The sequence below is a fragment of the Macrotis lagotis genome, chromosome 1, assembly GCF_037893015.1.
Source record: "Macrotis lagotis isolate mMagLag1 chromosome 1, bilby.v1.9.chrom.fasta, whole genome shotgun sequence".
NCBI classification, from domain to species: Eukaryota; Metazoa; Chordata; class Mammalia; order Peramelemorphia; family Peramelidae; genus Macrotis; species Macrotis lagotis.
The window spans coordinates 51,760,703-51,774,077 of record NC_133658.1 but is presented as its reverse complement, the minus strand read 5'-3'; the positions used below and the strand labels follow the sequence as shown (position 1 = coordinate 51,774,077).

The 13,375-nt window shown below is 34.3% G+C and overlaps 1 protein-coding gene across 2 annotated transcripts in view; it reads left to right on the top strand.

The window, feature by feature from the left end:
- ACSF3 (acyl-CoA synthetase family member 3) overlaps positions 1-13,375 on the top strand; it is a 233,613-nt gene that overhangs the window by 71,663 nt on the left and 148,575 nt on the right. For both annotated transcript variants that reach the window (XM_074201051.1, XM_074201045.1), the window contains exon 5: positions 4,117-4,262. In XM_074201051.1, the coding sequence (XP_074057152.1) occupies positions 4,117-4,262 (146 nt within the window). The remainder of the gene's footprint in view (positions 1-4,116; positions 4,263-13,375) is intronic.

Genomic DNA, 13,375 nt, shown 5'->3' with positions numbered 1-13,375 from the left:
AGACATTTAATCAAACCCGACAGAAAATGAATTTACAAAGAGTCCCATATGCAAAAATGAAATATCTTTTCTCATGGGTTACTACAGTAAGTCAGTCAGTAAATACTCATTAAGTATCTATTGGATTACTGAGCTCTGGAGGATATAAAAAAAGGCAAAAGACAGTCCCTGCCTTCAAAGAGCTCACATTTTAATGGAGGAGACAAGCATGACTGTGTGTGTGTGTGTGTGTGTGTGTGTGTGTGTGTGCATACACACACACAAATAATTAACAGAGGGGAAAGGCTTCCTGTAGAAGATGAGGTTTTAGGAAGCCAGGGAGGTCAGCAGGCAGAGATGAAGAAGGAGGGCATTGTAGACATGAGAAAATGTCCTAGATTGAGACATGGAGGGTCTGGTTCATAGAAAAGCAGTGAGATCAGTATCACTATAGCAGAGTGAGGTATAAGAAGACTGGAAAGGTAGGAGGAAATTAGGCTATGAAGGGCTTTGAATGCCAAATAGAGGATTTCGTATTTGATCCTGGAGGGGATTAGAGTTTATGACATGATCCGAACTGTGGTTTGAGAAGATCACTTTTGTGGTTGAATATAGGATGGATTGGAGAGAGGAGAGAGTCAGCCTGGGGCAGGCTGACTTATCAGCAGGTATTTCTGTAGTCCAGACTTGAGATGATGAGAGCCTGCAGTAAGCGGGCAGTATCAGAGGAGAGAAGGTGGACCATTTGAGAGCTACCCCCAAAGGTGAATTTGATAGGCCTTGGCAATAGCTTGGACATGGGCGGGGGGAGATTAGGAGAGTGGGAGATAGTGAGGAGTCCAAGATGACCCTCAATTGTGAGTCTGAGGATTGGAGGGATGGTACAATAATAGAGAAGGGAGAAGAATGGGAGGGTTTAGGGGAAAAGATGGTAAGTTCTATTTTTGATGTGTTGGTTTAATATAAGCTACATGTTATTGGGTTCAAGATGTCTGAAAGGAAGTTGGAAATGTGAAATTGGAGATCAGTAAAGGGGTTAGGGAAAGGTAGGAGGATTTGAGAATTATCAGGTAGAGATGATAATTTAAATCCATGGTAGCTGATGAAATCATCAAATGAAGCAGTTTCAAAGAGGAGGGACCAGGATAGAACTCTGAGGGTCACCTATAATTAGGGGATTAGTGTCTGCTAGTTGGAGGAGACATACTTAGAGAACATAGTGACTAGGTAATGCATATGGAGAGGGAATATATAGGGAACACCTGTGACCAGGTCACATTCATTAAGAAATTCATGCATAGCCTAAACAACTCATCATTTCATTATTGTAGGGCTTCTGCTCTCCCATGATTATATCATTATGTTGTTTTCTGCAACTTTATGATCACATCTATTCTCTATGTGTGTGTCATTTCTTCTGTTTTACTTCAGTGGCCAAACTTTTAGCCAAGCTTTTTTTTGCTGCCATCCTCTGAGCTTTACCCCTTTAGAGTACTGACCATCTTCTGACCTCAGATACTGACCATCTCATCTCCCATCTGCTCAGGTATAGTAACTAGAAAACCTTTTTCTGGCAAAGCCAGGTTGACAGATCTTTAGTCCATTTAGAAGACTACTAATCACCACAGCTAGCTAAGGATGACTAGTCAAATAACAGCCAGTGTATCCTCAAGCTAAGATTAAATCTTTTCTCTTGACTGTCTGTGTCTGGTGCTATTTTAAAGTCCAATTTCCCAGATGAATTATCTAAATTAGGGTTAGCAATTTTTCATAAATCCTATTTAATGCTCAAAAAATTTGTATCAAAGGATCTTGCTAAAGAGAACTCAAAGGAGGTGTCGAGGCTAGGTCTATGAAGTCCTTTTTGCCCTCTAGATTCTCTCCAGTTTAATAGGCAAATGAATATAAGCAAGGACAAAAGTTAAACAAAGAAGGCAAGGTCATTGTCCCCCACCCTCTTGGCTCATATTCCTTGCCTTTGTTTTGGAATTCTGCCAGTGAGTTTTGTGGTATTTTATTGCCAGTTACAAAGATGACTTCATTAAAAAATAAGTTTTGATATAATTTTGTGGAAATTATGAGGAGGTTGATTGAATTAATGAAGAAGGGTGATTATTTGGTTTACCCATCTTTTTTTTTTAATTGTCTTGGTTCATCTTTAGAACTAAATCTTTTATCCATTTTATTCATATTCTTAATTTATTTGCCTGACCTAATTTCAGTCTGTTTCTGTATGCATCAACCTTGGCTTCTGTGTTTTCCTTTTTCCTTTTCTACTGTTCAAAGGTTTTGTCTTCCTTCTGTCCTAATATCCTGTCTCCCATGGTAACCTTAAAGAACTGTATAAATGATGAAAGGCAATGTGGTGTAGTGTGGAAAGGGGAAGGGAATAGATACCTACTAGGTGCCTAGCATTTTTTACAAATTATATCTCATTTGATCCTCAGAACAACCCTGGGAGATAGGTGCCATAATTGAGGAAATTGAGGCAAACATTTTAAGTGACTTGCCCAGGATCACACAGCTACTTCGTATCTGTGGTCAAATTTGAACTCAGAACTTCCTGACTCTAGGTTCAATCTTTTATACACTAAGGCACCAGCTGAATGGGTATCTTGAGTAAGGAGTTAGGAAAGGTCTGGGTCTGACTCTTACCTCTAATCCTGATTATCTGTCTGACCACGGACAGCTCATTGGGCAACATCTTTGAGCCTCAGTTGGTTCTCATCTTTTAAAATGAGAGCAAGAACTGTAGTACTTACCTCACCTAGTTATTGTAAGACTCCAATGAGATAATGTTTAGAAAATGATTTGTAAAACTTAAAACACTATTCAATTTATTATTATGAATGTGAAGTTAGAATTATTTGCTCAGTCTCTCTCCTTATGATATCACTTAAATATCAAGGTCATTTACATGATCCTTATGTTGTGTTTACTACTTATGGATTACCTTATACTCCCTTCTCTATTGAAATTGTTTAATTTTATGTGTCTGATAGGGAGCAAATTTTTCCTTGGAAGGGTCAGAAGATAATGAGAATGGGATCTTTTTAGACATAGTAATAAGATTTTTGAAAATCTAAGCCCCTGAAAGCAAAGGGTGCTTTAGACATACTTACCTAAATTTTAAGCAAATTTGTCTTCACAACTGTGGTCTTCTCTTTCATAAAATTGAATTGAAGACCTTGGGAAGTCCAGGATAGTAGATAGATTAATTTGATCCTTATTTTATTGGTTAAATTTGGAACTGGTCAGAAGAAATCATTTGACTTTGTTCCCATTTTCCCATATCTTTTATTTTGTAGGGATTTTTCAGTGAAAACAGAATCCTTGTTTCTGACATTCCCTTCTCCCTATCACTTACTAGAATTTGGTTTGTTGTGTGATACACTGGCAATGCATTGCTATCGATTGAGATTTTAGATGTCCTGGGCCAGAGATATAAATGGGAAATAGGTAGCAGGTTCTTCTGAAATCTGAAAACCAGAGATAGAAATCAATGGAAAGGGAAACAATAAAGGTGATACTGGAATACACTCTAAATGCTTGCTAATTTATACTAGTTGGCAAAAGCCAATCAGAATTATAGATTTTATTTAAGGAAATGCAGTATTTACTACTTGCAAGTTCCTTCAATTGCTTGGAAAAATCACTAAATAAGCATTCTTTAAGTGAAGTTCTGTTGGACCTGCTTTAAAGAATTAAGATTGAGAATCAGGAATGATTTGTAGTTAGTATATTTAAAGCATCAATTGTAATTAGCACGCTTGAGGAATCGTTTGTAATTAGTACATGCAAATGGGTGCTCCTGAAAATAATTTGCTCTTATGAGCTGGCTAAACAGACCCCTTTCCTTCTTGTTTCCACTCTTAAAATCTGCAGAATAAACCTTTTTTTTAAAAAACAAAACAAAACAAAAAAAGCATTCCAAGGTAAGCTCCAGGCCAATATGCAAACGTGACCATCAATTTTAAAATAGCAAGGTTCAAATTAATGAAACCCTCAAGTGTTTTTGTTGCACTTGGAAAGAATTGTTGACTTTTTAAAAGCTTGAACACATTCTTTTGATGAAGAGTAGCAAGATTTATTAGAATTTAAGTACTTTTCCTTTCCTCTTTGGTTCTCATTGCTTAGGTTAATGGTGTCTGGATCTGCTGCCCTACCAGTGCCCATCCTACAGAAATGGAAGAATATCACCGGACATGTTTTGCTAGAGAGATATGGAATGACAGAGATTGGAATGGCACTGTCTAACCCCCTGAAAGGTACTCGTTTCCCAGGTATGATCACTTTAAAGCAGTGATTAAAGAAGTCTCTTTCCATTTGATTTTTGATCACCTTAATGTGATGTGAACTTTCCCCTGCTCAAGTTGGTTGACATTCATGAAAACAAGACTAGTAAGATGTTCTGACTATTAGACTTGGGCTGTAAGTGAAGTATCCATGGCAAGATGGCAGACTTACTCTTCTATTTTCTGTTGTCTAAGTTAAAGATTGGGCAAAACAATTGAAAAGAACTTTTACCTTTTGAAATTTTCCTACCAGTACTTTTTTTAAAAGATACTTGTCACAGTGGATAGAGCACCTGGAGTCAGGAGGACCTGAGTTCAAATTTGGTCTCAGACACAAAACAATTGCCTAGTGTGACCTTGAGCAAGTCACTTAACCCCACTGCCTTGTAAAAAAAACTTTAAAAAAAACAAATAAAAAGATACTTATGGGAAATATTACATGCTCTTTTAAGTCAGTTGCTTCTGCTTAAAGGTTTTTCCTCTGTTCCAAGGGACCGTTCACTGATGTCATAATTTAAGGGTGAATGATATGTAAAAGTAACAGCATCAAAACTTTGCAAAGATAGATAGATAGATAGACAGACATTTCTTTACTGAGGTCTGTTACTTTCTCAGTTCCACAGACTCTGGGAACAACAGATCAAGATTAGTTTGAACCATTTCTTCAAGAGTTGGTCCTTACACTTAATTGTAAAGAAATGTAGCACATTTGTTTTCTTAAGAAAATTGAACTCATCTCTTCTAACACATAGTCTGCAACTGTTCCAGGTCTGCTTGGACTTTGCTAACATGAAAAGAGGACCATTGGTTCTGTAATTAGTAAGAGCTCAGAGAACTGACTCTCAGAAACCCAGGTCATCAGGATGTGGGATTGTACTGTAATTTCTTGAGAAGAAAGAGGTCATCTGAAAAAGGGAACCATATATTAAAAAATTTTACATTACAGCCATTATCTGGCTGCTCTCATCATTTAGAAATGGAAATATGGTTGCCAGTTTGTACATATTTAGGCAGATATTTTATACAATTTGTAGTTGATAGGTCTTCTTGTGGAGGATGGTGACAAGGGAATGAATCTTGATGAAATGTGGGAAAGCACAGAGGCATTGAGCTCAATAAAGGGAATGTCAAGATAGCCTTGGACTTCTTGTACCTCCTTTGATTCCAGTTGAATAGTGCAAATGTATGTGTGTGTACACACACACACATACACACACACACACACACACACACACACACTCAGAGTCATTTCAGCAGTTCAGTTCAATAAATATATTCTTTGTATCTCATTTCTCTAAAGGTCTTTTCAAATAATAGTTCCAGGTTAAAAAAATTTTTCATCACCACCAAATGAGGAAGCTCACTTAACGGGGTGGAGGCAGCAATTTGGGCTCTCACCATAAAATCTGACTTTTGCCAGCATATATCACTGCTGTATTATTGCCTTCATATTATTTGGGTTCAGTTTCAGATTGTTGTTACTAAGTCATTTCAGTCATGTTTGACTTTTTGAGATCCCATTTGGGTTTTTCCTGGCAAAAATGCTTAAGTGATTTGCTGTTTCCTTCTCCAGTGTGCTTTACAGATAAGCAAACGATGTTTTTTTTTTGTTTTTAGGTTTTTCAAGGCAAAAGGATTAAGTGGCTTGCCCAAGGCCACACGGCTAGGTAACTATTAAGTGTCTGAGGTCAGATTTGAACCCAGGTCCTCCTGACTCCAGGGCCGGTGCTCTATCCACTGCACCACCTAGCCACCCCCTGAGCAAACAATGTTAAGTGACTTGCCCAGGGTCATACAACTATTAAGTATCTGAAACCAGATTTGAACTCAAAAGATGTATCTACCTTACTTCAGGCACAGCACTCTATCTCTCATGGCTCCACATAGTTAGTTGTTCCCCTCAGTTTCAGATAGTGACACCTATGATAGTAATTAAAAAACCACTACTTTTTATTCATAAATACACCCATACACACATGTGTGTATAAATACACATATATTTCATTAAATATTATTTCAGTAACTTTCACTAAATATTTCCCAATTACATGCAAATTTTTTTTCAGCATTCTTTTTTCAATATTTTGTGTTCCAAGTTCCTTCCCTTTCTCCCCTCTCCCACTTTTTGAGAAGGCAAACAATATGATATTGATTTTACATGTAAAGTCATATGAAACATTTTCACTGTTGCAAAAGAAACCACACTCATAAAAACAAAGAAAAATAGAAAAGTTAAAAAAAGTATACAGATATTACTTTGACATAATAATTCAGCTTAATTCAACATTTATTTATCCAGCACCTACTGTGTACCTATAATTGTGATTATCTTGGAAGACGTACCATGAAACAACATTGAGGAAGATATAATACAATACATATTTATCAAAAGTCTGTAGAACTCTGTGTTAGTGTGTTACAAAATTTAGCCTATTAGACACATTCCCAGCCATCAGAGAGCTTATATAGTCTCATAGAAGGATGAACCCCAACAGAAATGATTGCAACTCTGCACCTGTGTATATGATTGTTTTAGAGAATTACAAAACAAGGTACTTTGTGAGAGGTTTGAGGGGAAAAGTCATTGCCTAGGGGAAAGGGGGAAAATTTTCTGGTAGCATTTAGATTGAACCCTTAAAAATTGTTAAGAATTCTTTGGGAAGCCACTTAAGATAGTAGAAAAAGGACTAAACTGGCAGACTTCTGACCTGGGTTCTGAATGAACAGACCATTTTCCATCTCAGAACCTCAGTGTCTTCTTCTCCAGTTATGTACTAATGAGATAATAAGGAAAACATTTTTCAAATCTTAAATTGCTATGTAATTGTTTGTTATTATTATTATTATTATTATTATATTATAATGAGATGATGCTAATTAGGTAGCAATATGTAGTCAAGTTCCAGAATGTAGGATCCAGATAGTAAATCCTCCTGAGGTTCATTTATCTATTGGTAGTTGTACAACCATGGCAATTTATATAACCATTGAATTTATATTGGAACTTATGGAGCCAGGGAGCTTTATACATTCATTGGTGTTTATACATAGGAATACTAATGATCAGATGCAAAAGGTTCAGTTTAATTAGTTTCTTGCTATTGCTCTTGATATTTTAGCTACTTTTTATGAGGCTGTTCATGTTTCATTTGCTCTATTTCTAGAGTAGGTGGTTGTTTTTATCAAAAAAATGAGTTTTCCTTTACCAGCAGGTCCTAATTCCTCACAACCATGCCAGCTCACTTACAGAGGTGCTCATTCATAAAGATAGACCAGTGAGTGGGAAAAACTTGCTGTTACCAGTAAGACAAATTGTTTATTTAGAGTGTCAGAACTCTACTTCGTTTGTCCTTTGACTGGAATGATGGGAATAGAAACACTGAACAAATATAGTCTAGAGGATGGTTGATTTCATATTAGTGAATTTGAACTTTGCCAGTATGAATTCATGATAATTTTGGATGTGGACTGGGCTAAAATTTTACATTTTTATTCATGCCAATATTTGCTGACTAATTTTTCACTATGTATCCAAAGAATATTTTTTAAAACTAAATTAAGAGAAGTATTTATCCCATCTGCAAGCTTTATATATTTTATATTTATATTAAATATTTTAAGTACATACATAATATATATTATGTGTATATATAATAAAAGTACATATAATAAAATAAGTACATATAAAAATTATATTTGTTTTATTATATTTATTTTTTAAAAATAAATTTATTAATACATTTTATTTTTACATTACCTTCATTTCCAAATATATTATTATCTTAAAACCATTTTATCAGTGCCAATTGACTATAAGCACTGTGTAAATCACAAATATCACCTATTCATTAAAGTGGTGTATCAGATCTCAGCATTTAACTTAATCCATCCATTTATATTATATATAACTCATTTATAAAATTGTCTTTCTTTTAAATATATAACTCATTTATAAAATTGTCTTTCTTTTAAAATAACACTATTTTGAATTTCACTCAGTCAGATGGGATCTTTCCTGATTTTTCAGATTTATAAGAGTTTCTATTAACATTGTTCTTAGTCAAACTCAATAAACAGTACCAATTTGAATGTGCTTCAGAGGCATAAATAAAGTTCAAGCCTGTATGAAAGGGTTTGAAGTTATGTCATTGGTTTGTAAATGGTTTTCACTTTGAGATAAATCTGTTAAAGCTGAAACCTCACATAAGTTTAGTACCATCATAAAAATCCTCAGGCCTGAAGTATATAGATGGTAAATGTCTAAAATTTAAGTTGTTTGAATATATTGTTAACAACTTTCTCATAAGCTTATAGGCATAGATGTTCTATACTGCAGTGCTGTTATGGGGTAAACCATGTTGTTCCATTACTCTTTGAATCTCTATGATAAGCAGTTTCAAAACTTATTGTTCTTCTATCTATTAGAGATATTAGTGATAATTTGCTCTTATATAGTATCTTTTATCTAATAAGAATTAAGTGTTTGTGTTTGAATATTAATTTCAGATTGATCAACCATTTCCCTAGAACAACCTTGTGGAGTATGTAGGTACAAGAATTTTTTTCTTCATTTTACAGATGAGGAAACTTAGTTCATTTATTTTTGAGGTCAGCCTAGAGCTAAGGTCTCTTGAATCCATTTCCAGTGTCCTCTTTGTTATACTACTGCTCAGGGAAACTTACAAAGATCTTAAAAGCTCCTTATACTATATAAGTTCTTGAATGTTATTTGGGCTAAGAGGACAGAACACCTTAGCCATTAGGGAACAGATAGATACACAAGATAAGTAAGGAGGTATCAAGAAAATATCTCATTGCCCTTGTTCTAGACATTTCAAACTACTCATCCTTTTCCATCCTTTGCTCCTTAAGTCTATCTGATTCATAGGTGGGCCTTCTTGCCAAGGTCAACCCCTACCCTTGTGGTCTTGAAATAGGAATCTAGTGTTTAATAAACACAACATTCCAAAATTGGGGGGGGGGTAAAAACATTAAATTTCTCAGAAAATTACAAAGCAGTTTGGCAGGAACTAGGGATGGACAAACATGGATAAATGATTTTAGATACAGAAGGTGATGTAGGTAAAGTAGGGGAACATAGGAAAATGTATCTGTCAGATTGAAGAGTTTGACCAATTATTGAAAAGGAAATCAAAAAGTTTTGATTACTTTGATTTATTTTTAGTTTGATTTTAGGATTAAACTCCTTTCTTTAGGAAGAGTTAGCACTAAACTAAGCTATGCTAACAGAAATAGCCTCTTAAGTCTATGTTAACTTTAGATTTAGTGAATAGATTGACAAGACTTTATCATTTAATAGCAGATAATTTATTTAGAATAAGACATAGTAAAATAATCATAGGATTACTTTTTTAAAAAAAAACTGTTTCCTTTCTGACAGAAAAGGCGGGGGGGGGGGGGGGGGGATTGACCAGAAGCTAAGTCCCCTGCTTTCTGGCAATTGGATAAAAGTTAGCCAGAGTTTAAGTTCCTCTTTCCAGTCTCAATGAACAAGCTCCTTTTGTTCCCCCCTCAAATAATAGACTGTGTTAAGTAATGGAATATTCTAAGGAAGATGCCAACTACCAATCACAAGTTAGTTACCACCTGCAGCAAAGGACTTCTGACATGGGATTAAGAAAGTCTGGATTAAGTCGCAAATAAGATTAAGAAGCTGCCATGAAATTAAAACATTTTTTTGCACACACAAAAAAAACTACTGTAGTCAAAATTAGAAGGAAAAACAGGAAAGTGGGTAAAAATTTTAGAGCAAGTTTCCCTGATAAAAGACTCATTTCTCAAGTATTTAAAGAACTGAGTCAAATTTTTTTTTTAAAAGAAGAGTCATTCTACAGTTAATAAATGGTTAAAAGACATGAACAGTAATTTTTGGAAGAAGAAATCAAAGCTATCAATAGACAATCAAAGAGAGTAAATCAAAATTTAAAAAGACCATGGGGAAATTAGAAGAAAATGTAAGGTATCACATATCAAAAAGAACTGACTTGGAAAATAAACCAGGGAGAGATAATTTATTAAGGTATTAATAATTATTATAAATTTTTAAGGAACCAGCTAGATGGCTTAGTGGATAACTGCTGGACCTAATGTCAAGAAGACCTGAATTCAAATCCAACCTCAGAAACTCACTAGTTGTGTGACCCTGGGCAAATCACTTAAAATCTGTTTACCTTAATCTTCTAGAGCAGGAAATAGAAAACCAATCCCATATCTTTGCCTAAAAAAACTCCATATGGAGTCCTGAAGAGTCATACACAATCAAATGACTGAACAACAACAAATAATAATAATTTATTCTTGGTTTATTAATAATATTGTTCTTTATTGTATTGATTGTTATCGTTCATAATCAAAGAAGATCATGAATCATACGAATGATGTTATAACTTGTACATTTATGTGGATTATAGTGAGGGGAGAGTTGTGCAAAAACACCCTTCTCACTGTTGGATTAAGGCAAGCATGTTAAGGGTCCTGTCCAGCATCACATAACCAGTGTCTGAGGCTGGATTTGAAATCTGGTTTTCCTGACTCCAGGCCCAGTTCTCTATTCGCCTAACCCATCTAAATGAAATGACAAAACTATCTATTAATAAGATGCAGTAAATCGTTAGATTGAAAAGCCATGACCTAGGTAGTCAAAGAACCTGGATGTCATATTTCAAGAAGTCATTCAATTCAATAAACTAATCAGATGCTTACTTTGAGGCAGACACTGTTCTAAATGTTGATTATATACAAAAGGCATTTGGAAAGCAAGAAAGCTTCAGGGGCATAATGCATTGTGGAATTCAAACTAAGCAGAGCTTCAGATGAAAAGTGGAAAGTGAGTTCATGAAGGAAAACTGCTCAGCTTTCTTGGAACCAGAGGTCAAAGAAAAATCTGAGCTATAGGAGAAACTGGCAGAACAATGGAGAAAATCAATGTACCCCCTTTAGAGCTAGACAAATCTAACAGTAGCAACAAAAGTTAAGTACCTGAATAGCACTTTAGAAAAGTTAGATGGACCTCTTTGATTATTAAATGGGGGGGGAAGGAATTTACCCATTTCTCAATTGTTCATGACACCTTTACAAAAATTGACCATTGATTAGAATGTAAACACATCACAGACATTTACAGAAAAAAAAAACAGAATTGTTCCTTATATCTTTTAGGGATCATGACATAAGGAAAAATATATTCAATAAAGTGTTACTGAAAAAATGATTAAAATTAGAGACTAAATAACTTAATCCTTAAAAATGGGCAAATCAAAGAATAAAAACATAGAAACAATGGATAATTTTTTTTAAAACAATGACCAAGGGGGCCACTAGGTGGTGCAGTGGATAGAACACTGGCCCTGGAGTCAGGAGTACCTGAGTTCAAATCCGGCCTCAGACACTTAATAATTACCTAGCTGTGTGGCCTTGGGCAAGCCACTTAACCCCACTGCCTTGCAAAAAAAGAAAAAGAAAAAGAAAGAAAGAAAGAAAAAATAAAATAAAATAATGACAAAGACAACATATCAACATTTTTGGGATGCAGGCAAGGTAGTCGTTAGGAGAAATATTTATCTCTGAACACTTTCATTAACAAAAGAGAAAAAGAATAATCAATTGGGAATACAATTTTTTTTTTAAAAATGAGAAAACTGATAAATTAAAAAAAATTTTAACTCCAAAATAAAAATTTTGAAAATCAAAGAAACTAACAAAACTGAAATTAACCAAACACTTAATAAAGTGTTAACTAATTTGATTTTTTTAGAAAAGAAAGAAAAAATCAGATTACAGTGTCAAAATTTAAAAAAGCAAATTCACAAAAAACAAAGAAGATACAAAATAATTTATTAGAAACTATTTTGCTCAATTATATACAAATAAAGCCAACAATATAAATGAAGGATAACATAAATAGGTAGATATTTACAAAAATGAAGGAACTCACATAAACAGACCAAGGAATAGAAGATTTAAACATCTCTGTCTCTGAAAAAAGAAATTTTATGATCCATAAATGACTTTATAAGAATGAAATCCAAGGATTTAGTGATTTTAAAGTGAATTCTTTCAAATATACAAAAAAATGAACAATAAATTCTAATATTGTATAAGGTTGTTTGAAATAGTAGGAAAAGGAATTCTACTAAATTTCTTCAACGAGATCAGGGAGAGTTAGAAGAGAGAAGGAGCACAGTAGCACTTCTCTCACAGGTTATTGTGAACACATGTGAAAAACATGTAAAGGGCTTTGAAAATCTTAAAATAGTATATAAATAACTAGCTGTTACTTTTATTTTTAATCATCTAAGTTACCTCCTTCCCCCCTCCCAGAAAGCTAAAATTATAACAGAGATTTTAAGTGAAAAAGAAAAAAGGAAAAATTGAGGAAAGCCAATTGATTCATCAAAAAAATAAATCTGATGTATCAGCTGTGTTCCATAACCACAGGCAACACTGCCCTCCCCTCATAATATACTCCCCTTCATTGGGTGTGGTGGCAAATGTCTTCTCATATCTCTTTTTGGTGGCAAAGTTTATAATTTTGTGACATTAACTTTTTATTCTTTTGAGATATTTCTTCTTTTCTTTTCACATTGTTGTAGCCAACTATATGTTGTTTTACTGGCTCTGCTTACTTCACTTTAAACCAGTTAATTTAATTCTTTTATGCTTCTCCATATTCATCATTTATTGTCATCTTAACAGCACAGTAATATTTCATTCATATACCACAATTTATTTAATCATTCCCCAGCTTGTGATCATCTACTTTGCTTCCAATTCTTTGCTGCCACAAAAAATGTGTTGCCATAAGGATTTTGGTTCATATGGAACTTTCACTTTATCAATAACCTCCTTTGGGTGATGGAATTTCTGGGTCAAAGGATATTTAGAAATTGTAATCATTTTATTTGTATAATTCTCAGTTTCCAGAATGGTTGTAAACTCATTCACAGCTTCACCTACAGTACTTGTTCCTGTCTTTCCTCAACTCCTCTAAGGCAGAAAATTCTCATCTTTTGTGATCTTTGCCAATTTGTTGGGTATGAAGTGAAACTTCAGGGTTGTTTTGATTTATGTTTCTCTTATTA